General features: G+C 44.1%; 2 protein-coding genes across 6 annotated transcripts in view; one reads left to right on the top strand and one right to left on the bottom strand.

The window, feature by feature from the left end:
* Positions 1-20,676, top strand: part of LOC147434490 (pentatricopeptide repeat-containing protein At3g03580-like) — a 68,084-nt gene extending 47,408 nt beyond the window's left edge. For 2 of the 5 annotated variants that reach the window (XM_086490942.1, XM_086490932.1), the window contains exon 2: positions 20,358-20,676. The gene's annotated coding sequence lies outside the window, so the exon portion shown is untranslated. Of the gene's footprint in view, positions 1-20,134; positions 20,214-20,316 lie in introns of all 5 variants that reach the window. The other 3 variants (XM_086490935.1, XM_086490933.1, XM_086490936.1) reach the window with 3 other exon arrangements.
* Positions 20,677-22,362: 1,686 nt separating this feature from the next.
* On the bottom strand, positions 22,363-25,261 carry LOC147434489 (uncharacterized). The gene is made up of 5 exons (XM_086490943.1): positions 25,117-25,261; positions 24,596-24,858; positions 23,909-24,221; positions 22,760-22,996; positions 22,363-22,597 (listed from the first exon to the last, which is right to left on the bottom strand). Exons 1-5 carry the CDS (start codon positions 25,224-25,226, stop codon positions 22,459-22,461), a joined length of 1,062 nt encoding a protein of 353 aa, XP_086347069.1. The 5' UTR covers positions 25,227-25,261; the 3' UTR covers positions 22,363-22,458.
* Between the last annotated feature and the right edge of the window lie 1,038 nt (positions 25,262-26,299).

Raw genomic sequence — 26,299 nt, 5'->3', positions numbered from 1 at the left:
GTGTACCTCTAGTATAAGTAGGCTCTGAGATCTGCTGTAATGACTGCTCCGTTGGCTTTCCTCTGGCTAGTGTAAAGAAGTCTGTGACTCGTCTCGAGGCTGGTCTTTCCCCTGATGTCCTCAGCAAGCTCTCCCTAAGTCTACGTAGCTCTAGCAGGAACAATCCGAGACACCTCTGATCCTTGTATCTCATGACTCTAGAAAAAGGTCCGAACCCTTCTTTGAACAGACAGTGGAAGCGACCGCATATCTCATAGTATGTTGGACAGTGACATGTGTAGTGCAGCTCTGTCTCTGGCTCTAAGTTACATAGGTGGCATATCCTGGCTCTTGCTACGATACCCCTCGAAATCGGCCGGTCTCGATCTGGAGCTGATGTGAGGATGTGCGTATTTGTCCAATAGCGCATCTTATCCCATGAGATAAGTGTGTATCCATGTATGCAGGCCTAGTTACAAAGCTGTCCTCCGTGAGTTGGAGAAGATGCTCTCTTTAGAAGGCCATCTTTGTGCCCAACTCTTGTGTCGGCTGTATCCATGTGCTCTTGGTATTTAGCTGAATCAGATCCTGACGTATGAGTCTGGTGATCTCTGTTCGTGTGTCAGACAGGGAGGGTGCATACAGGGAGTATTGGAGGGGAGGTAATCTATCCATGTTGAGACCATGCGACTGAAACCATGTTGTCATTTGTCCACACCAACATGCTGTATCGCCTTGTAGAGCTAGTTGTCGAGATGACTCCATGGCAAGCTGGGCGTATCTGTCCCTGGGGAGATCCCATAGACCGTACATAAAGGATAATGATCTTGTCAATGCCTCCACCACGAGGGGGGGGGGGGGTGCGGCTAGCTCGGCTCGGATAATCTCATGTGGTACTGAGGCCTTAGCCCGAATCATCTGAGCGATCATAGAGACCAGAGGCCTCTCCATACATCTCCATCCATCTGTGTTGCCAGACCTCGTGGTCTACTGAGGGTCCCCATACTTGAACTCCATAGAGCATAGCTAGAGTCACCAGAGTGTCAAAAAGCCAAAGCTTTGTTCGTGGTTCCTGAAACTGAACCTACGAACACATCCTCTCCAGTCCGCCCAAAGCTGCATATGCTCTTGTCAGTCTAGTCTCTGATGCTCTCCTTAGTGAAAACACCGGTCCACCGAAGACTACTCCAAGATAAGTATATGCATCTGTGTACTCCACGGTCTCGTGGCCATACATAAATGTGGGTGCCGACCTCCTGACCCACTGTGGTGTGGTGTGAAACACCATAACCTTGGTTTTCCCCAGATTGACAGACAATCCACTGTCACGAGCAAATGTTTGTAGAGCATCCAAATGATGCTGCATTCCCTCTGGAGAGTCAGAAATCAGCACAATATCATCAGCGTATAGTAACAACGGAATCCATGTCCCTGCTAGCTGTGTCCCCTTGTCCCCTTGACGCTCTACATAGTCCGAAAACTCATCCACATACATCCCAAAAAGAGTCAGGGATAGGGGCCATCCCTGCTTTACTCCAATAGTGGAGTGGACCATGTCAGACATTCCCTCATGGTGCGTACCCGTCCCATCATTGCTCTGTATAGAGCCAGAATCCCCCATATCAGCTCTATAGGCACACCCATGTCCTGTAGTCTGCGTATAAGTCTGGCTCTTGGCACTGTTTCAAAAGCTTTGAGGAAATCCACAAAGCTACAATAGATCCTCTTGCCATGGTGTCTACCCTCCTCAATAATAGCTATGAGTGTCAGAATCTGGTCAAGAGTGGAGAAACCTCTCCTGAAACCTGCTTGCCCTTGTGCCCTTATGCCCTCTCGCTCTGCCCATCTACTCAGCTCCTGCTCAAGAACGGATGCATACAACCTAGCTTATGTGTGACCAACCATGATGGTGCGATAATTCGCCGGAATCATGGGATCTCTTGACTTGAAAATAGGCACAATCGTAGACAAACTCCAAGTCTTCGGGAAGCTTTCATACATGTCTCGATTAAACATCATAGCTAGGAGATCTGTAAGCATATCTTTGGCATGGATGAAGTGCTCTGCTACCAGACCATCATGATCATGTACCCTCCTTGTCTTCATCCTGTCAATGGCTTTCCTTACCCTCTCGGCAGTAAAGAAAGAACATGTCTCCGGGCATGTCTCTAGTGGGTTCGGCAGAGGCGGTTGCCCTGAGGCTGTGTAGAGGGATGTGGCATATTCCCCCCATGTCTCAGTGGAGGTGACCGCTGGTGGTGGTGAATGCTCGTGGAATAGCCTCCATGCTTCTCTTGAGTCCTGACTTATAAATAGCTGATATAGATCCCGCTCTAGCTGAGATAGATGGGCCCTTTTCTTTCGTCTTTTCTTTCGTCGCACTAGGCGGCGAAAGATAATTCGTGACTGTCTGTGTGGTAATACCCATGAGCACTTCCCTCTGTAGTTTGATCCTCATCTCTATGCACTCCTCATCATACCAACTGTTCTGGGGCATGCTCCTAGATCGCCTCCGTGTTGGGCTGGCTGTGGGGGTATGCCTCTGATGCTGCATCATGGAGCACCTCTGTCAGTATCTGAGTGAGTTCATCTAGTGGTCGTTCCGCTCTTGGGTGCATAGCTGCCTGTATATCTCATCCATATACACAGAATCTGTCTCCCTCAGGAAGGTATACCGAGTGTGTGTGGGGACCTCTCCTAATGGAGCTGTGCTGAACTGGAAGGTCAGGGTGAAAGACACGATAGCATGATCAACTGCTACTCCAACTGGCCTAATGCCCACCATGAAATCTTGAAAGAATGGAATGAGACCTGGCTGGGCCATAATATAATCCACTGTGCTGGCACCATGTCGGTGTGGAAAGCAAGTAAAACCTCCACCTCCAGCTGTCGAAAATCTTTGTAATGGCCAATTTGTGTGTGGTTCCCATATCTATCAAGTATCTGCCATATTCAGTGTATTCCTCATCCTGTGATAGTCTGGATAGATCCATCTCTATGACGTCCAGCTCCCTAAGCATTTCTTCGGAAGTATCATAAAATATTGTCTGGTGGTGGGCAGTCCTAGCATTAAAATCTCCTAGTATGATAAGGTCACCATCCTTGGAAAACTCCCATATATCATTATCCAAAATAGCAAAGGGGGATTGTCCTTTAGGTGATGCATATACTGACGTATTAGGAGGAAAGTAACAAATAGCTAAGTAGAGGTATCTGCCCGTCTCTGCCCTGAGCCTCACCCACATGTACCTAGCCTGTCCATCCTCGCGTGCTATATATATCAGTGGCTGCAGTTCCTCGGTGAATAGAACTGCCACTCTCCCCTAGCCCCGTCCTCGATGCTCCGATCTGGTCTCCTGTTTGCATGCCGTCTCCCATCTATATCCGCTCACCTGTGGCATGGATTGTCCAGGTGCTTGATGTGTCTCACAGTAGAAAACGATGTATCTCCCTGTAAAGCTATCCTCAAAGGCCCCTACATCAAGGCGGAGTGACCCATTACAATTCCAGGTTGCCATCTTTAGTGTGGTCCCATAGGTCTCGCACCGTCATGCGAGGCATCGCTCCAATATCACCACCTTTCCATCCCTGTAAAAAGCAATCTTCCCCTTTTCCCTTGCTGCTTTAATTTCCGGCATTACTTCTTGCATATGAGCAATCTGCAAGAGGGTGAGGTCATCTCCAAGAAAGATCTTGAGACAAGCTTTTCCATGCATGGGAACCTCCCATATATTTTTGCCCTTTTACCAAAATATTTCCAATTATATAAGTTACTTTTGGTTTTTTCTTCCTTTTTCACAAACGTTTTAGCCTTTATTAAATAAATAAGACTTATGCTAATCAATCACGATGTAGCATAAATAAGTAAGCTTTCTTTGTTGATCTCTCTTTTGACCTTAAATATTAAATATATATATTCTAAATTACATTATATATTTTAGTATTTTCTAATATATTTTTCATGTATGTATATTATTCCACCCTACCAAATATTTTATTCACTAGTTTTCATTTTCAAACCTCAACCCCACTTTCAAATTTCAATAATACCTCCATCTAAATGATTGCCACTCTTTTGAAAACTCTAGGTCATGTTTTCATACACATGAAAGAGCTTACACTTGAAGGCAAGAGAGAAGTCCACTCAAAGGGGACCACCAAAAGACTTTTGCAGCCACAAATAATAGATTATTTGGCTGAATTTTTTAAGTAAAGAAGAACCCCGAATCTGAAGAAGCGTTCAACATGAAAGATGTAGCTCGTGATCTCAACTTTTAGTTCAAATTTTTTCAGAATTTTTGGAGTTATGAATGTGGAGCTATGATTTTTGTAGTGGACCCCAGTTTTCTCATGTAATGGTGATACAGGCCATCCCTAGTTTTCTTCCCTCTAGAATGGCTATGGTTCTGTAAGTCTTCAAGCATGATTACAAGAGACAAGGCTCTTTTAATGAGGTCTTGGCAAGTCTAGAGTGATTCTATCACCATTTTTGGAGGATCCATCCTCATCAACAAGTATCCACCTTCGACAACCTCTCTTATAATTTTCTTACCTCTCTCTTCTCTCCCTAATAAGCTTATGTCTAGCCAAAGCTAGACTATTGTAAATATCTCCTATCCTCTACATCCTACCCACATTCTCTCTTCTTCTCTCTCTATTGACTCTGGTATTTTAAATAATGAGGAGACAAGATGGGAGCCACAGTCACATGCACCCCATTTTCCTAGTCACCAGAGTGGGACACTCACCTCAATTAGAAATATTGCTAAAACCTTCCCTCCTTCCCTATATAAGGAGGCCATGAGAGCTCACTAAAAACACACACACACAAACACACACACACACACACACCTATCCATACACACTCTTGTGCTACATGCTTGTAGCATGAACCCTAATCACATAATCACAACACCATCATCATCACCATCACCATGCACAAAAGATGAGCACCACACCTCCACACCACTTGTAATTAAGGGTTGAAGGCACAATTTCAAGAAGAAGAAGGGTGGACGCACTCATGATATTTCTCGCCATCAACTCCCATCTCTCCATTATGCTTCCTACGATCTTGTCCCCTTCTCATTATCCTGCCATACGCTACCTATTGTATTCATCTTTTGCAAGCAATCAACACACTCCATCTTGGTGCCATACTTTGTGTCGCTTTGGATACATCTCATTGTGAGTATGGTATATGCTTGTTCCTTGCTTTTTTTTTTTCTGCTTATGTAAAGGTGGGCGGATTCGCCACCATACACACACACACACTCTCTCTCTCCCTCTCATATTCCTATCTCTTGCTACTTCCATCTTGAGGTGTGCGGATTCGCCACCTCTTGTATGATAAGTGAGCATACTCGCAAGTTTTCCCTACCTCATTATCTTCCTTACTAACATGCACGAGTAGCAAGCCCATTCTCACTCATTCACCACTCCTCTCACCTTATTCTCCGACCATCCCATTCCACATTTAGGTGTGGATCTTGAAATTGTTTTCCATGGCATGTTTCATTGTGTATATGTATACGTCCTAGCCGCATATCTTGCTAGGTGGTGCCCCTATTGCGTATTCCCCATGATGAGGCCATTGTGCATAGTCTTAGTGTAGAGGCCACCGGGTCTATTTTTTTCACTTCTGCCTCTCATTTGGTGCCCCCACTGAGGAGGGCTCTTGAAAGCTTCAGTTTACAAGGCTGACATGTTTACTTCTCTTCATGGACGAGTGGCTTCTTGAATTCTCTAATTGGACCACTGAAGAGGAGGAGCTTCAAGAAGGTTTGACTCAAGTTATCAAGACACTCTTGCCAGGGTGTTGTATTGTTAGCATAGAAGAGGTGGTAAGACCCTCTTTCCCTACTCAAATTGTTTACATTTCTCATCATCCCCACAAGCGTAAAAGAAAGGTACAAGCTGCATCATGCTCACATTGTAGCCAAAAACCGCAGCTTCGACATGAGTGCAACCCAAAGTGAAGAAAAGGCCATCATTTTCTCCCTCGACATCCACACAGGCGTTCTCACATCAGTAGGCTTTCAAGTAGCGCCAGGCTTTTCTACATCTACGTCCACATCTTTGCCACCTATTCCACCTACGTCCACAACAAGCCTTCACAACTTGAGGAAGCTACTACGAACACGTGGTCCCTCCCTCTCCCTTGCACCAAAAGATTCAAGGGTTTTCCAGCGCCGACAATCACCCCGTCTCCAAAACAAAAGGGTAAATCCTCCAAAGTCTTTCTATACCTCACTCTCATCTCATGAGCTAGGAACTAGAAACATCAGTATGGATTCTACGTCCTCTACCGAGTGAAGTGGCGGAGCTTGTCATCGACAAGGTCTTTGACACTGGTTTTGCTTGGCGGAAAGACAAGACCCTCCACCTTCAAGGGGTGTTGCTTGTGGATCAAGGCTATGATGACGACTTTACAGCTTGCTATGTATCCATCCAACGTGGATTAATACAAGTGGTAAGACTCACCACCTATCTCATCACACCTGTGTATACACTAGATGGCACTCTATCTTGCAGGAAAGTGAAGTTGCTCAAAGAGAGAGAGTTCAAGCTTTTCCAAGAGCTTACTAGAGGGGCAGTCCTAGAGTTAGAAGACGAAGACAACCTTGTCCTGTGGTACTATAAATTTGACCTCGACTACCAAGAGCTCTACACCTCCGACTATAACCTTCCACCACAAAGGAGAGAGCCTTTCCGAATTATCATGTGATGGACCCAGCACATTAACCTTTTACAAGGAACCAAACTTATGCACCACAACGAATTTAATCAATCAAAGTAATCTTGGACCGCAAGATGTTTTATCAGCAGATCATTACAACCATGTTTGGTAGAGAACGACTGCAAGAGATAAACACCTCTTCTCTATCCTTTATCCTCCCTATGATTAATCATGAAGTGTCTTTTGATGTAGTTATTTTTATCCTTGTATAGTATGTTTTTCATCCACCGAGCACCCATGTATTGAATCTCTATAAAATAAAAATCTAAGTCGAGTTAATTTTCTCACTCTCACAATGGCAAGTGTAGCATTTCCAACATTTACTGGTAAGGTGGGTGAGAATGCTACAGACTTTTTAGACAACTTGGAAATAGCATGTGTCATCTCTGCGAGAGATGATGATGCTTCGCGCTTGCGCATCTTCCCACTTCTAATGAAGGTAGAGGCAAGATCATGGTACAATGCCTTGGCACAAGAAACCAAAGAACGGTGGGACTTATTAAGAGCAGCCTTTGTCAAGCGTTTTGGAGAGGGCACAACATCAGAGAAGCTATGGCAATTGTTGACAGAGTTGAAGCAGGGCAGTATGCTGGAATACACATCATATGAGTCAAAGTTTGTAGATTTATGGGAGCGATGGGTTGCATCGCTAAGAGAGGATGAGGGGGCACCTGATTTCCTAAAAAAAGATCGGTTTGTGGTTGGGTTATGGCCAACTCTTAAAGAGAAGGTGAAGGAAAGGTTTCCTGCTACGTATTAGCTAGCAATTGAAGTGGCCCGCCTTAAAGACAAGAAGTTGCGCCTACAAGCCAGGAATATCGATGAAGAGGAAGCCGTTAGGACCCGACCACCTCTAGCACCACCTACAACAGCCGCCCAGAGGATTCAACCACAAGAACCAATTGAAGATCAGCAAGACCTGCTCAACCGAATCACCAATCAACTTGAGAATCTCTCAGTCCATTTGATACAAGGGCATGCACACAATCGCAACCAAGAGCAAGGGAGAGGACAACGAAGGCAAAACCAAGAATACCATTGCTACAATTGTGGGGAGGATGGTCATGGCATGTACTACTATCCACACCCAAGGAGGCAAAATTTCAACAGAGGAGCCAGGCAAAACCAGGTTTCACCACCGAGAGCAAGACCACCACCACCGAGGGTACCACAACAAGCACCACCCGTGCAAATCCTACAACCACCCATTCAACCACAACCACCACCACCACCACAACCTCTCATTCCACCCTTACCCCCACCACCAGTTGGCAATCAAACAGTAAGCGTCACCAGTCTTGAAGGTAAAGAAAAGGAGAAAGTGGAGGAGGATAAGACCAAAGTTAAAGGAGTAGATGCCATAGGGGTAAAACGTGCTAGGCATGGTGAATCTTCCCAAAAGGAAGAAAAGATGAAGACTAAAAGAGAATCTAGCAAAAAGCCGTCCAAGTCACGACGTAAAATTAACATTGTAGATTTCTCTTTGGGTGAATGTTCTAAACCATATGATTTGGTTCAAGATGTTTTTGTGCAGGGCCCAAAAATCACCTTGCCCTAGTTACTCCACCTAGCACCTAGGGTGAGGAGACAATGGACAAAGATGGTTAGCACTAGACGACCAAAGTCAAAGATAGCTGCTGCTATCTTTGGGAGGAATCTAGATGACATACTACCAGTGATGGATGCTTACATCAAAGGGCAACACATCTCCAATATCTACATCGATGGTGACGCACAAATATGCGTCATGAGTGAAAAAATGATGCACCGTTTGGGTTTAGAGGTGAGTCGGCCGGCACCATGCCGAGCCAAAATGGCAAATAATGTAAAAGTTCAATGTGTTGGTGTTATAAATGCAGTTAGGATAAAGGCATTCAACACCGAGGTAGATGTGGACATCTTTGTCATGCCGCACAAAGGGGAGGGCTATCCTATCATTCTAGGGAGGCCTTGGCTTATGGCTATGAGAGCTAAGCAGGACTGGGACACCGGCATAATCCAAATGAAGGATGCAAAAGGGAGGCCAATACTTTACGACATGAAGATAGGTCGGCAATGCGACATGGATCTAGAAACCTCTATGGATAAGTTTTCTAGTGGTGACTCTTCAACCACTTCAGAGGAGGAGTCAAGAGTGAGTGAAGAAAGTGACAGTAGCATTGAGGTGATGGGGATCATTCTCAAGGACCCTAAGAAGATGGAGCAACCTGATTTCTCATCAACAAACCAAGGGAAGACACCAGGTATACAACCTTTGATAGAAGCACGTAAGCTACATCAAATGCTCTCTAGTGAGTTGTGTGGGAAGGAGCGTGAAGATTATATTTTGATGCTAAGTAATTTTACCACATTGTTCATTGATGAATATGATAAAATCACTGCCATCGTTCAACATCACATTAAGCTCAAGGAGGGAAGTAAACCTGTAGTGCAGAAGCTCAGGCGGCTAGGAGTAATTCAACAAGACGCCCTACTCAAAGAGGTGAGGAAATTGCTAGAAGCCGGTTTTATCTATCCTGTTGAAGACTCAGAGTGGGTTTCTCCAGTGGTAGTCACACCAAAGAAGAATGGTAAGTGGAGGGTTTGTGTTGATTACAAGCCTCTTAATGCAGCCACAAAGAGGGACCATTTTCCTCTTCCTTTTCAAGACGAAATACTCAATGAGGTAGCAGGACATGAGCACTACACGTTATGTGATGGCTACTCAGGCTACTTTCAAATTAGCATCGCTGAAGAAGATCAAAAGAAGACAACCTTCATCACACCATGGGGATGTTTTGCTTATAGAGTTATGCCTTTTGGTCTCACTAATGCTCCAGCCACTTTTCAATGATATGTGACATTTGTTTTTCAGCCATTCTTTGGAAAATCAATCCGTGTTTTTATTGATGACTTTTGTATCTATAGCTCTCGCTCTCTTCATTTGGAGAAAGTTTATGAAGGTCTAGCTAGGCTACAAGCTTTGGAGGGCCAACTCAATGTGGAGAAATGCCACATTGGTGAAAGCAAGGTTACTCTTCTTGGTCATGTGATCTCGGCCAATGGCATTGAAGCTGACCCAAGCAAGGTTCAAGCCTTGGTGGCTTTGACCTCTCCTACCACAACAAAGCAGTTGGTCTCTTTTCTTCAAAAGGTGAGGTATTTGAGTAGGTTCATTCACTTGCTCTCCCAAGTGGTTCTCCCTTTACAACAAGTTACCCATCAAGAGATTTTCACTTGGAGTGAAGAAAATGAACAACAATTCAATGAGGTAAAACAAATTCTAGCTTCACTTCCCACCATAGCACCTCCAAAGTGGGACGAGCTATTTTATGTAAACCCTAGTGTGGGCAATGACACACTTAGGGCTGTATTGATGCAAAAGGATCCTCAAACTTCTTTCATGCGTCCTATCTACTTCTCTAGTCGAATGATGACTCCATTAGAAAAGGGATACACGGCAGTGGAGCACATGGTGCTTGCATTAATGTTTGCTACCACCAAATTTCGCTCTTATTTATTGTCTAGACCATTCATAATCTTAACAATGGAAGAAGTATTTCCTTATGTAATGCAGCACATAGATGTTTCTTCTAGGATTTCCAAATGGCTCACAAGGTTGCAAGAGTTTGACTACACAATGCAAGTGGAGAACTCCACAAGGGCCAGTCTAGGAGGTATTTTCACTCATCGCCACTATGAAAAGAAGCTAAAGATAAAGCCAAATGATCAAGATATTACACCCGTACTGGAAGTCCCTAAGGTAGAGGAGGCTCACTCTCTTTTCTTTGATGGAGCCTACAAGAGGAAAGTGGACAAAGCTGCAGCAGGCATTGTCATCTTCAACGAGCAAGGGGATAAAGTTTTCTCCATTGGGAATCTCTTGGATTCTCACTCTAACAATGAGACGGAATATGCAGCCTTAACTCTTGGGTTAGAGTGGTGTGTGACACAGAGCATTCAACGGTTAAATGTATTTGGTGATTCCATGCTTTTAATAAAACAAATACAAGGAACTTGGGCTTGTAAAAATCATAGCTTGCTAGGCCATTTGCGCAAAGTCAAGGAACTTTTAGGGAAATTTCAAGTTGTACAATTACATCATGTCCCTCGAGCAGAAAATCAAGAAGAAGATGCTCTAGCTAGAGAGAAGTTGCAAGATGTTTCAGTGGTGGGTGCTATGAAGTTGAAGCTGCCTCTCTTCCAAGGTAGCGATGCTATGCCTGACATCATGAGTTTCTTGGACACTAGAGAGTGTTCTAAGGATCTTACTAAGGGCCAAAAGCAGTGGCTTGTGCGCAAGGCAACAAAATACCGCCTTATCAATGACGACCTCTACTGCAAGGGTAAGGATCAAATTCTTAGGCGGGTACCTCTCTCTAGAGAGATCACTGAAATCATTTCAAGTTGCCATGATGGTGTTTGCGGAGGACACTTTGCACTTGACATCACTAGTAGAAAGATTCTACAAGCCGGGTTTGTATGGCCTAGTCTACATAGGGATGTGCATCATTGGTGTAAAACATACAAGGAATGTCAAAAGGCAGGGGATAGGAGGCTCACATATGAGCCACAAGGGGATAGGAGGCTCACATATGAGCCACAGACTCCTATAATCTCATATGGACCGTTTGAGAAATGGGGAATTGATGCTATTGGGCCTTTGCCAAGGAGCCAATCAAGTAAATTTTATATCATCATGGGTGTGGACTACATGACCAGGTGGGCTGAAGCAGTTTCCACCACCCGGATTACAGCTAAGGAAGTGGCTAAGTTCGTATTTGAAAACATTTGTTGCCGTTTTGGCACTCCTCTTGAAATAATTTCTGACAGGGGACCAGGTTTTAGAGGAGACCTTGTAGGAGAGCTAATGGAGAAGTTAGGTATCTCACGACGACACTCAACTCCCTACTACCCACAATGCAATGGTTTGGTGGAAAAGGTAAATGGTATGATCTGCAAGATCATCACTAAATATGTAAACAATCACAAAAGTGATTGGGACAAGCATCTTATGGCTGCACTTTGGGCTTATCGCACTTCATTTCGCACATCCCTTGGGTTCACACCATATCACTTGGTGTTTGGTAGGGAAGCCATTTTACCCATTGAAGTACAATTGGCTAGTCTCAGGGTGCTAGTTGGGCAGGTGGAACGTCTTAATGCTCATCTCCACAACCACATTCTTGATCTAGAGAGGCTTCAACTAGACAGAGAAGATGCTATCAACTATTATGCAGCACAGGCAGAGCAACGTCGACTTACCTTCAACAAGGGACTTAGGGCAAAAGGTCTCAAGAAAGGTATGTTGGTCCTACGGTATGATAACAGGTTTGACACTAAGAAGGATAAAAAGTTTTCACCCAGATGAGAGGGGCCATTTGTCATTAGAAAGCGCTACGCCAATGGCAGTTACCGATTGATGGATGCAGATGGTAGGCTCCACAAAACACGTGTCAATGGATGGAGGTTGAGGCAGTACTTTTTGAAGTTTGATCAAGCACCTATGATGGAAATCCATGAGGAGGGAGACTCCTCCACCTCAATTGAAGAAGGATCAAGTACAGCGCTAGACGCATGAATACCTCTAGCCTTAGGGGGAGGGCTAATGAGGCAAGCTTTTCCATGCATGGGAACCTCCCATATATTTTTGCCCTTTTACCAAAATATTTTCTATTATATAAGTTACTTTTGATTTTTTCTTCCTTTTTCACAAACGTTTTAGCCTTTATTAAATAAATAAGACTTATGCTAATCAATCACGATGTAGCATAAATAAGTAAGCTTTCTTTGTTGATCTCTCTTTTGACCTTTAATATTAAATATATATATTCTAAATTACATTATATATTTTAGTATTTTCTAATATATTTTTCATGTATGTATATTATTCCACCCTACCAAATATTTTATTCACTAGTTTTCATTTTCAAACCTCAACCCCACTTTCAAATTTCAATAATACCTCCATCTAAATGATTGCCACTCTTTTGAAAACTCTAGGTCATGTTTTCATACACATGAAAGAGCTTACACTGGAAGGCAAGAGAGAAGTCCACTCATAGGGGACCACCAAAAGACTTTTGCAGCCACAAATAATACATTATTTGGCTGAATTTTTTAAGTAAAGAAGAACCCCGAATCTGAAGAAGCGTTCAACATGAAAGATGTAGCTCGTGATCTCAACTTTTAGTTCAAATTTTTTCAAAATTTTTGGAGATATGAATGTGGAGCTATGATTTTTGTAGTGGACCCCAGTTTTCTCATGTAATGGTGATACAGGCCATCCCTAGTTTTCTTCCCTCTAGAATGGCTATGGTTCTGTAAGTCTTCAAGCATGATTACAAGAGACAAGGCTCTTTTAATGAGGTCTTGGCAAGTCTAGAGTGATTCTATCATCATTTTTGGAGGATCCATCCTCATCAACAAGTATCCACCTTCGACAACCTCTCTTATAATTTTCTTACCTCTCTCTTCTCTCCCTAATAAGCTTATGTCTAGCCAAAGCTAGACTATTGTAAATATCTCCTATCCTCTACATCCTACTCACATTCTCTCTTCTTCTCTCTCTATTGACTCTGGTATTTTAAATAATGAGGAGACAAGATGGGAGCCACAGTCACATGCACCCCATTTTCCTAGTCACCAGAGTGGGACACTCACCTCAATTAGAAATATGCTAAAACCTTCTCTCCTTCCCTATATAAGGAAGCCATGAGAGCTCACTAAAAACACACACACAAACACACACACATACACACACACACACACACACACACCTATCCATACACACTCTTGTGCTACATGCTTGTAGCATGAACCCTAATCACATAATCACAACACCATCATCATCACCATCACCATGCACAAAAGATGAGCACCACACCTCCACACCACTTGTAATTAAGGGTTGAAGGCACAATTTCAAGAAGAAGAATGGTGGACGCACTCATGATATTTCTCGCCATCAACTCCCATCTCTCCATTATGCTTCCTACGATCTTGTCCCCTTCTCATTATCCTGCCATACGCTACCTATTGTATTCATCTTTTGCAAGCAATCAACACACTCCATCTTGGTGCCATACTTTGTGTCGCTTTGGATACATCTCATTGTGAGTATGGTATATGCTTGTTCCTTGCCTTTTTTTTTCTGCTTATGTAAAGGTGGGCGGATTTGCCACCATACACACTCTCTCTCTCTGCTGGCAGGGACGTGGATCCCATTGTTGTTATATGCTGATGATATTGTCTTGATCTCTGACTCACCAGAGGGTATGCAGCGACAGTTGGATGCATTACACAGTTTTGCAGAGGATAGTGGATTGTCTGTAAACCTTGGTAAAACCAAGGTCATGGTGTTTAACACCACACCGCAGTGGATCAGGAGATCGGCACCGACCTTCACGTATGGTCAAGAGATTGTGGAGTATACAGATGCATACACTTACCTTGGGATAGTCTTCACTGGGCCGAGGTTTTCTTTGGGGAGAGCAGCAAAGACTAGACTGACCAGAGCTTATGCGGCCTTGGGAGGCTTGGAGAGGATGTGTTCGCAGGTTCAGTTCCAGGAACCTCGGACAAAGTTATGGCTCTTTGATACTTTAGTAGCCTCAGCTATGATGTATGGGGTACAGGTATGGGGACCTTCTGTAGGCCAGGATGGTTGGAGAGGTATGGAGAGGCCCTTGGTATCTATGATCTCCCGATTGATTAGAGCCAAGGCCTCCGTACCTCACGCGATCATTCGAGCAGAGCTAGCTGCCCCCCCCATGGAGATTGAGGCGCTTACCAGATCAGTGTCCTTTGTGCACAGCCTATGGGATACTACTAGAGACAGATATGCTAGATTGGCCCTTGAGTCTTCCAGACAGTTAGCTCTACAGGGGGACACTTCATGCTGGTATGCACAGATGACTTCATGGTTTCAGACGCATGGCTTCACCATGGACAGGTTGCCCCCTTTCCAGTATTCTCTTCAGGCACCCTCGCTGTCTCTTACACAGGTGGAGATCACTAGACTCATTCGTCAGGACCTGATCCAGCTCGACACTAGGAGGACATGGATAGAGCCGCCTCAGGAGTTGAGCACAAAGATGGCTTTCTATAGAGAGCATCTTCTCCACCTCACAGGAGATGGGTTTGTGATTCGACCCAGCTACATGGACACACATATGTCTCATGGTTTGCGTTGTGCCATTGGTCAGATACGCACATCCTCACATCAGCTCGAGATTGAGACCGGTAGATTCAGAGGGATACCAGCAGACAGCAGGATATGCCGATTATGCCAGAGAGAGCCAGAGACAGAGTTGCACTACATATGTCATTGCACAGTGTTCTATGAGATACGGGGGCGTTTCCACTGCTTATTCAGAGAGGGTTTTGGTCCTCTATCTAGGGTCATGAGTTATGAGGATCAGAGATGTCTTGGACTATATCTACTTGAGTTACACAGGTATAGAGACACTTTACTGGGGAGAGCTAGAGAGAGGCAGTCCCAGAGACACATTACAGATTTCTTTTCACTAGATATGGGACAGCCAGAGGAGCAGCCACCACTGCAGAGCTCGTCCCACACTCATTCGACCACTACTGGCACTCTCATCGACCGAGCATTGGAGCTACAGAGATACAGACGACCGCGACTGAGGAGAGGAGCTACACAGCATCGACGGAGACTACAACAGAAGATTCGAGCCATACTCTCTCGACATCCAGAGTGCAGATGAGGATGGATCCTCACCATTTCTTCCATCTTTGTTTCTCACACTGTTACATCCAGTTTACCGGGTACCTATTGTATCAGCTGCTACACCCACGTAGTTTTAGATTGTAGTAGTAGTAGTAGTATTTTGTTCCACTTCTAGTTCTTTTGTACCCAGACATGGTATTAGATTCACTATTTTGTAACTGATTGGTCTCATAGGTCATTTTGGCCTTTTGAAGACGTTAATATAACATTTCATTTCATTTCATTTCTCTCTCTCTCTCATATTCCTATCATCTTGCTACTTCCATGTTGAGGTGTGCGGATTCGCCACCTCTTGTATGATGAGTGAGCATTCTCGCAAGTTTCCCCTACCTCATTATCTTCCTTACTAACATGCACGAGTAGCAAGCCCATTCTCACTCATTCACCACTCCTCTCACCTTATTCTCCGACCACCCCATTCCACATTTAGGTGTGGATCTTGAAATTGTTTTCCATGGCATGTTTCATTGTGTATATGTATGCGTCCTAGCCGCATATCTTGCTAGGTGGTGCCCCTATTGCGTATTCCCCATGATGAGGCCATTGTGCATAGTTTTGGTGTAGAGGCCACCGGGTCTATTTTTTTCACTTCCGCCTCTCAATCTCAGTTTTCTTTAGAGTCGGTTTCTTCTTCAGGAAGTCCTTGTTGGCTTCCATGGAGGGAAGTCGAGAATGAGTGCCCTTTCTTTCGAGGTTTTTCCATTGCTCCCGCTTTTCTTAATGCCCACTCTCCAGGCTCTCGTATGCGTCTGCTCATTGACCCCCACCAGAGTCATGAGTTCTTTCACCTCTTCATCCACATTATCTTGGTCTTTGAGGCCACATATCCTTATGTGTAAGGCCCGCACACGACTCCTTTGCTCCTCTTCTAGTGTCAAGTTGATAATGGTTGGTGTGGGGGTGGGGGTTATTTCCTTGCCTTTCCCTTTCTTGACAATCTCGATCCATTTTTCGGCCTTTTCTGCTTTTTGCTGGGTCTTTGTGATAACATCCACCCACGAGGTCGTCATTTCTTTTTGTTTCTCCCCACCTTCTTTGATGGCCCGCACTTGTTTCTTAATCGTGTTAAGCTCTTCAATTACTAAGGGTTGAAGCTCTCCCTCTTTGAGGACATTCTGCGATCTTACTTCTACAAAATCTTTCTTGAGTAGATGCGATATCCTAGTCTTGGGCCTTCACGCGATCCTCGAGTGTATGTATCATCCTTTCCTGTGCTGTCACGCGCGCGTCGAGTATGTTGATAGTACCTAGGAGGTGGCGGTTGATCATGTTGATGGACTCGTTTAGCTCTTCTTTGCATTTTTGGATTGCATCCTCCACCGGTTCATCTTTTCCATTCTGCTTCCTCATGATCGAAGGGCCGCCACAGGAGATGGAGAGGGATATAAGAGTGAAGAAGAGAGGCACAAGATGATTTTTTTTTTCTCTCTCTACGCGGCTAAGTCTCCTTTTTTTTCTTGAACTAACCCTCTTTCTCTCTCTACGCTCGCAAACTTTCTCTCTGTACGCTTCTCACCTCTCTCTCTCTCTCTACGCTTGAAATTTTCTCTCTCTGCTCTCTTTCTCTCTCTACGCACCATTTTTTCTCTCTTTCTCTCTACGCTTTTCTGCTTCTCTCTCTACGCGTGTTTCTTTACTTCCATTCTCTCTCTACGCTCGGACAGCAAGGGGGGGGGGGGAAAGCGCGTCAGTAGGGGGGGGGGGGGGGGAGGAGAGGCGGGAGCAGGGGCGCAGGGCAGCAGGGCGGGAGTGGCAGCAGGGGTAGTAGCGCGGAGCCCGTGCGGTGGACAGCGGGAGCAGGGGGCGGCAAGGGGTGTAAAGCTGAAGCGCCAGCAGAGCAGCAGGGCAACGCGAGCAGGTGGAACCGTGGCGGGGGAGCGAGTGCGCAGCAGAGCAGCACACAGAGAGAGAGAGAGAGAGAGAGAGAGAGAGAGAGAGAGAGAGAGAGAGAGAGAGAGAGAGAGAGAGAGAGAGATGAAATGTTATATTGAACGTCTTCAAAAGGCCAAAATGACCTGTGAGACCAAAGTGATACAATCCTTGTGGATCTAATCCAATGTCTGGGTACAAAATTAAAATGAAGTAAAGTGAAAGACTAAAACTAGAAGACTCAAATCTGCATCTTGAAAATCATCATCATCATCATCCATGCACGAGGATGCCCGGCATCGGGCATTGTCCGAGAAAGTATTGCATCAGTCGTTCGCTGAAGAGCTTCGTCAATGTCCGCCTCTGTAAATAATCGTACTGGGCTTCTTCATGTCGTGCTAGAATAGTCTTGATTCTCTGGTGGAGCCTCCGTCAATGTCGTGGTCACCCTCGTAGATGTGGGCGTCTAGCTCTCCTGAGCTTAGTGGCTCTGTCCTAATATACCTCTGGTAGAAGTCGGCTCCGAATTCTGATGTGAAGCACACTCATCCGGCTGCCGAGTCCGTGCTCTAAAGAAGTCAGTGATCTCCCTCTATGAATGTCTTCCACTACCTGGTCTCCTCAAGAGTCTTTCCCCGTGTCTGCGTAGCTCTAGCAAAAACAACCGAGGCATCTCTTTTATATATATATATATATATATGTATATGTATATATATATATATATATATATATATATACATATATATATATATATATATATCTGTATATATATATATATATATATATATATATATATATATATATATATATATATATATATATATATATATATATATATATATATATATACAGATATATATATATATATATATATATATATATATATATATATATATATATATATATATATATATATATATAAAATATAGATAGATAAATAGATAGATAGATAGAGAGAGAGAGAGAGAGAGAGAGAGAGAGAGAGAGAGAGAGAGAGAGAGAGAGAGAGAGAGAGAGAGAGAGAGAAATAAATGTTGGAATGTTATATTAACGTCTTCAAAAGGCCAAAGTGACCTATGAGACCAGAAAGTTACAATGTGGTGGATCTGATACAAAGTCAGAGTAACAAAATAACAACATAACAAAACAAAGACATGTACTATGGGATCCTAGACTGGTCGATGTGAACTAAGCAAAAATGGGCGGCTTGCTGGGATAGCTGAATCACAGGAGATCTAGCATTAGTCGTTGGCGGATCTCATCTATCTCCTCCATGGTTAGTAGTATGACCGGGCGTCGTGCATGCCTCGCCAGAGTGCTCCGAATCTTCTGACGTAGCCTTCGTCGATGTTCCGTAGTCGTGGGTGCTTGGATGTGCCCAGCTCAATCGTTCGGTCGATCAGTGTGCCTCTGGTGTGAGACGAGAGGGAGCTCTGCTGTGGGAGTGACTCCTGCGGCTGTCCCGTGTCTGCTCTAAGAAGTCTGTGATTTGTCTTTGAGACTGGCTAGCCTCGCCACTCATCAGGCTATCTCTGTGTCTGCGCAACTCGAGCAAGAACAAACCCAGGCATCTCTGATCCTCGTATCCCATGACTCTTGAGAGTGGTCCAAAACCCTCACTGAACAAGCAATGAAAGCAGCCCCGTATCTCGTAGTAGACGGGGCAGCGGCATGTGTAGTGCAACTCTATCTCAGGCTCCATGTCACACAAGGGGCATGTCCTGGCCTCTGCTGGTACTCCGCTGTATCTCCCAGTCTCAATCCGCAGCTAGTGAGAAGATGTGCGTAACTGGTCAATAGCACATCGTATCCCATGAGACAAGTGGGTGTCCATGTATCTAAGTCTCGTCACAAAACCATCCTCCGTAAGCTGGAGAAGATGGTCTCTATAGAAAGCCATCTTTGTGCCCAATTCCTGTGCTGGCTGTATCCATGTCCTCCTAGTGTCTAGCTGGGTCAGGTCTTGGCGGATGAGCCTGGTGATCTCGGACTGTGTAAGAGTGAGAGATGGTGCATCCAATGAGTACTGGAATGGTGGCAGCCTGTCTATGCTGAACCGATGCGCCTGAAACCATGATGCCATCTCCCCATACCAGCATGCTGTATCTCCTTGCGTGGCTAACTGTCGAGAGGACTCAAGTGCAATGCGAGCATATCTGTCTCTAGGAAGTTCCCATGTGCGGTTTATGAAGGAGACTGATCTGGTGAGCGTCTCTAGCTCTGCTCGGATAATGGCCCGTGGTACTGATGCCTTGGCTCTAATGAGCCGCGAGATCATAGAGAGGAGAGGTTTCTCCATGTTCCCCCATCCATCAGTGCGACCCGGCCTCCCGTGGTGATCCAATGAAGGTCCCCATATCTCAGCTCCATAGAGCAATGCAGAAGCCACCAAAGTGTCAAAGAGCTAGAGCTTCGTCTGGGGCTCTTGAGAGAGAGAGAGAGAGAGATAGAGAGAGATGAAATGATATATTAACGTCTACAAAAGGCCAAAGTGACCTATGAGACCAAAAAAGTTACAAGTGGTGAATCTAGTACAATGTTTGAGTACAACTAAAAAAGGGTCAAGGGGATGAGAGGTACAATGGGTGGGCTGAAACAATGAGTGAAATAAAGGTGGTACAAAGCTAGAGAGAGAGAGAGAGAGAGAGAGAGAGAGAGAGAGAGAGAGAGAAAAGAAAGAAAGAAAGATTTTTAACGTCTATGTCAGGCCGAAATCGGCCTATGAGACAAATCAAATGTACATGGTGTGTATGTCATCCGTCTATCGGAAAGACAAATGAAACAAAACTGATACAAAACTGAACTGAATGTAGGTAGTGGAGAGAGAGAGAGAGATGACACCGCATGTCGGGTCCCAACCACCCTCAAGGGCCGCCTTGCTCTATTGCCAATGTAAGCACTTCCCTTAGATTAGTTGCACAATGCTGATACAACGGCTAAATGTTGAACGCTGATGCTGAATACTTCTTGCTGATACATCATGCAAAAACGATAGGTTGGATTTGATGCTGACGTTGAGAATCTGCAAAATGGTAGGACTGATCGGATGCAAAACGCTATGCTGATCTAATGCAAAAACGCTGGACTGATCCGATGCAAATGCTGAGCTGAACTAATGCAAAATGCTGGGCTAATCTGATGCAAAACGCTGATGGTGTTGGGGTGCTGGCGATGGGAAATGCTAGCTGCTGAGGTGCTAGGGCCGTTGGATGCCCCTGCGGGTTTCGGGTTCTTATATCCAAGATTGGAGGCCAAGTGAATCTTTAATATCTTTTTTAGCCATTTACCCTACCTACTTTTTATAAATGATGTGTCAAAGTCACTTATTAATAAATGACTTAAGAGACTGTTCATATGTCTTTATGCTTAAGTGACTGTAGCGTGCAAGTGAGGGTATGCAGCTATGGCTTGCGTGATCATGCACGTCCTTCTAGAGGCTCACAAAGTGCCAGGCTAGATCCTGTAGTAGCTTGTCCACCTGGCTCAAGTGCAATGTGCACATGACACTAGCAGATGATGTCCTTGAGAGTGTGTCATGCATTGTTACAGAAGCACAGAAAAAGCTTTCTTGTGTGGAGTTCTATGTTCACCGTACGTGCATGCCGTGTGTGCACCTTTAGCAAATGTAGCAACAGTCGGTTGTACTTGTAGATACAATCTGGAATTAATTGTAGCAGCTACAGAGTGTGCATTCAGCGCATGCACGGTTTATCCTCTTACAAACTTGTTGATTTAGTCACAAATTTTGCTCGTTTGTCTTGAATTTTGAAGTTTGAGCGTTGCCAGCTTTGATTTCAAGAATTGAATTCTGATATAGTATCAAAATTACCATGTTGCGGCATCTTGTGTGTATACTTCCCTTTAAGCCTTGTGTATACTTGGTTCTTGAGACCTCCACAAGGTCTGGAATCCTTCAAAACCTAGAACCGATACCCTGTATGCTTCTTGGTTCGGCCGTACTGGCCCAGTGCTGAACTCAGCCTTTCAAATCCTCCCTTGGGTACTCCTTATGTGGGAGTGGCCCCTAGGGCACATTTGAGCGCCCAAAGCTCCAAGGGAATGTGAAAAGGAAGCTCACAATGATACCAATGAGAGGGTAAGGCTAATTGCATATCGCTTCTCCACTCAACCTACACTTATATAGCCCTTGCTATTCTGAGTCCCCTTGCCATGCGATGTGGGCTCAGTGTCCCTTGCCCAGGATCGTTTTCCTCACAACAGAAAGATAGCATACAGGGGAAGCTCCGACAGGGCTGAGAGACAGCGCCAGGCATTGTGGTGGCCTGGACCTTCTTTTATGGTGGATCATGGTATCCACTGGCACTACAGGCCTCGTGTGGCTCTTCTGCCCTCCTATTTCAAGATTAAGCTGCTGCAAATTTTTTTGTTTATCATGGGAGACATCTCATCCCCCTTTCCTGTTGTACAATGCACCCTCTCGCTAGCGGAGATGTAGTCCGCTGTGCAGAGATAAAAATGATAGAAGGATTTCTTTTGCAGCCAAAATGAGAAAGGAAATAGGTATGACGATGCGGTTATTTGAAGCATGTCATCTACTGCTTTGATGAGGCTCCAATGCCTGATAAAAGTAGGCATTCCTTCAAATACTTATATGAAAGCTCTGAAGATTGGGTTTGTGACCCAATTATTGTCTAGTTTCAAGGTTACTGTTGTCTCATCATGCTTCTGAGGTCCCTATACATCACAATAAATTGAGAAATCGTCTCAGGTATCAGATTACTTTATGATTGTCAGGGTAATTTTTAAGAAGATTTCTCATGGTAATAGTTGTAACTGGTGTTGGAGCTTCTTCTTTAATATTCTAACCAGGGATTTAGCTCCAATGATGCTTCACCTTTCTGACACTTTAGGATGAGAGATGTCATCAGTTGTAACTTTTTTTGATCTCATGGCCATCATGGCGTTTTTAGAGATGCTATTTGTATTGGAGACGGAAACAACCCATTTTCAACCTTGTCTATTTCTTTATTAAGATCAGGAGCACAGACAATACATGAATGAATAGTGAAGAGATAATGGGTTCTTTCATGAGATCCATTGAAAGGTTTTATTAACATCTTCGAAAGGTTCAATTGGTTCATAACAATAAATGGAGTTGTGTTGGGCCTTTTTTGGGTTAGGTTCCATAAAAGCTGTATATTGCACTGTATGGAGATTGAAAAATGTCTCCCAACTTTGCTGCTGTGCCTGATGTTGGAGCCATGCCTCCAACTGTCGACGACCTCTGCACGTAAGTCACCATAGAGGCAAGGCTCCTGCAAGAGCAGATTGGAAAATCTTTAGTAAAAACAATGTAATGTTTGTACCTATGCTGTCCTATTAAAAGAGCCATACTAGTTTTATATATTTTTCTTTTTCCTTTTTTCCACAATTATGTATGTATGCTTGTCGATGTTGTGAGTGATGAAACTTCTTACTGTTTGCCTATAGAGTTTGTTACTAGTAGTAAGAACCAAGGTATGTCATTGGGTGTCTTTGAGGCTTTCTGGATGAGCTTTGCAGAGACAAGGCCACGAGGGGAGAGGAACTCCCAAGTGGGCTGAGGTTGTCCATTCGGTCCTTTCAAAAAGTAGTGTTTGCCCATAGCTGGTGTCCCAGGTAGAGAGGATAAGGTGGCAGAAACATTGGACAATGTCCACTTTGAACCATCATACCTGGCGGTTAAACATTACCTCTTTGTTAGAGACTTGATCTATCATACTACTGCTCATAGTTTTTATCATGATCGTATGGTAAAATTCGCCATGGTTTCATACTTATTTGCCATATATTATGCGTATGATATGATCAAACATACTTGAATGCATCATTTTGTTGTATTGTATGTTGTGCATCATACACTATATGGCTAATTTTGAATTTTGAAATTAAACCATTAAAAAAAAAAACCTTGAGAAATGCATTTTGCCCCCCTATTTCAAGTTTGTTTTGAAACGTTTGGAGTGTTTCGTGTTTCGTCTCATTTCAAAGGGACAAAACACATTTTCATGTGACATGGTTTTAACGTTAGTCAATAGCTAATGATATGTGCAAGGTTTCAAAGCAGTGAGTATCAAACTTTTGAGCTGCAAGCAATGTATCACTCATAATTCGCAATTGTTTTTTTGGGGCTCGTATGGTATTGTTCGAACACAATTTCCTGGGGATCTCAGGCATACTTTTTTCCATACTTTAAAACGCATATGCATTTGCCACATGAAAAAACTATGCTAGTGCTGCTTTCGCCATTGGACATAGAAGCTGGCATAATGCATTTATGGTTGTATGTGGATGTGAGTATGAATGTGAAATTAAAGGACTTCATGACTACCAAGTTACCAATCATTTCATTTGCACTTTCGAAAAGTGCGAGGGTTTTACGTTGAATGCACATATAGGTAGGTACCCATAGTGTTGGGAGTGACCCTGAGTGTGATAGCTATGTAAGTGAAGGGACGGATGGTTCCCAGACTTCTAGATTCTTTGTAATCATTATCTTGTATTTCTAGCATTTTTTTTTTTAAAGGGTAAATGTCGCACCTTCACTAAATGAAATCTAACAGTGTTGGTGAGCTTCTAACACTTGCCTGTATATTTGAAAACCAAGCCCGAAAAATGATGTCAAGAGAGTATGACCCTTCGGAACCATGATGCTGGCTGGGATGCTTGCCAGGGGGACTTGAGCTTGTGACCAGAAGCGGTATTGGGCTCTATAAGGCACCCTCAACATTGCTCCTTGCTGCTTGCATTGGCTGGGGGTTGCCACTCCGCCGACAGTGTTCACCCTCTGCACATATGACACCATGCTCAATGCTCCATTTCCACTATGTGAAGTAGCCCTGAGAAGCAAACTTGGGATGTTCTTTGGGTTGGCAGCAGCAACAATTGCGATAAGTTTGACTGCATGCACAAGAGGCATCAGCATGACAAGAAGTTAAAAAAAAAATGTAAAACTTTTACTGTGTTTATGAGGGCACACCCTTGAACAATTTTGTCGTGCAAACACTATCAAGACAAAGGTCCCACCGTAAGGGGAGCTCAAAGGAAAGGGGCTATACATAGGATGAGCCTACATGGAGCTGGTGCCCTAGAGCCCTCTAGGCTCCACCTTAACCCATACGCCAGAGTCCTACAAATCACTACCGCCCAATCAACCTGTATATAGGCTAATTCTGTATATAGCACCTTTTTCTGGGTAGGATCCTTGTCATGTGCTCCCACACATACACATGCTAGCGTATGTTACCATCTCTTTAAGGTCTTGCCATACTTACATGTGGCTGTGCTGGTCGGTATGGAGCTGTTATCTGCTGATGGAGAGGCTAGCAAAGCAAATGTGGGCTTGCCGCCCTCGCCGTCTGGGTGAGTAAGAAAGTAGTGGCGACCGCATCTTTCGTGGGATTGCAACTTTCCATCAGAAATGTATACAAACAGCTCAGCCTCTGCACCTTGCGACTGATATGAGTACGACCCATTTGCACTCTGAGCTGAGCATTCGTAGATTTGTACACCCCTGCCCACAAAGGAGAGGCTTGGCCTGATGCACAACACGCCTCAATCATGATGGGATTATCTTGTTAATCACATGCATCTCTCTCTCTCTCTCTCTCACACACACACACACACACACACACACACACACAATTTGGGTGTAGTGTGTGTGAAAGTGCGCGTACTGAGCTACACCCAAATTCTTGTGTTGTGTATAGTGCGTGAGAGCACACTACACCCAAATTGTGTTTGTGTGTGTGTGAGAGAGAGAGAGAGAGAGAGAGAGAGGGAGAGAGGAACCCACGTATTTCCGTCTGGGGGAATGAGGGCAGAGGAGGCAGGGTCTTGGGATGTGGCGGTGAGGGTGAAGATGAATCCGAGCAGGGAGCTCCAAAGCATAGCAAATGGAGCCATGGAGGAGAGAGCGCCAATATCATATCATCTTTTAAATTTGACATGACAAGGTGAAGGTTGGTTGGTTGGTTGGTCTCAAGTCTTCCCCCATTGTGTTGTTTGGGTTGACGCACAAGCCAAGCAAATCTCTCTCTCTCTCTCTCTCTCTCTCGGGCCCCGTCTAAGGCTCTGAGCCTTTTTGACGAGTAAATAGCACACATGGCTGTGTACTTTTTTGCCATCTTAGTGATCTTTATATGTCCTTGTGAGATTCAGATGAGACACTAGCATAAGGTTGAGAAACTGCTCAGATGCTTTTTCGAGATCATGTATGAACAAATACACAAGGCGCCAGTTGTTAGTAGCTCCAAAGATGGCTTCATTTCTATTGCATCAGACATGCCAAAGGTATATGCTTCTCCAAACATTCAACATTGGTATATCTAATCCTCTACATTCACTAGAAAATTTCTTCCTTTGAGAACTTCTTGTGATTAAGGGTTTTGCAAAATTGCGAGGACAAAAGTAAAACAAATGGTGGATAGTTTTCCTCTGTTGATAGACACCTAGGACAAGTACCATCACCAATACTATCTCTATTGGCTATCTAACCTATCCTATTTCCTTGATGCAAAAGTAACCATTGTGGAGGGCTGTGTTTGATAGCAGTGAGAAAAGCCCATATGCATTTGAATATGTAAGCCCACTGATTGGGAGTCCAACTAACCTTCCATTTCTTGTTGAGTAGCTAACCTTCCATTTATTATTTTGGTTGAGTTTACTTTATCAAAATTTCCTAGCTGAGAGAGTTGAGCATGCATCTCCTGCTCGACCTCCCAAAGGTAGGCCCTTGCAATATTCTCTTGAAGTACTATGGATATTGTCCTTGAGCCTTGCAGCCTCGCTCACAACAATGTGAGCACAAGCAATAGAGATATTAAAAATGTTACTTATTTCGTATGTGATTTTCCATGAATATATCCTTGTAGAGTCTTACTCCCTCTTTGAAAGAGATATGGGTTCTTTTGTCTAAAGGAGTGGTCATACACAATATAGTTATCAATTCCAAATAAATGAGCTAACCATGTTTATTG

Source organism: Adiantum capillus-veneris, chromosome 19 (assembly GCF_014529385.1).
Source record: "Adiantum capillus-veneris isolate H3 chromosome 19, ASM1452938v2, whole genome shotgun sequence".
NCBI classification, from domain to species: domain Eukaryota; kingdom Viridiplantae; phylum Streptophyta; class Polypodiopsida; order Polypodiales; family Pteridaceae; genus Adiantum; species Adiantum capillus-veneris.
The sequence above is the reverse complement of the archived record's forward strand: the minus strand, read 5'-3'. Positions and strand labels throughout refer to the sequence as shown.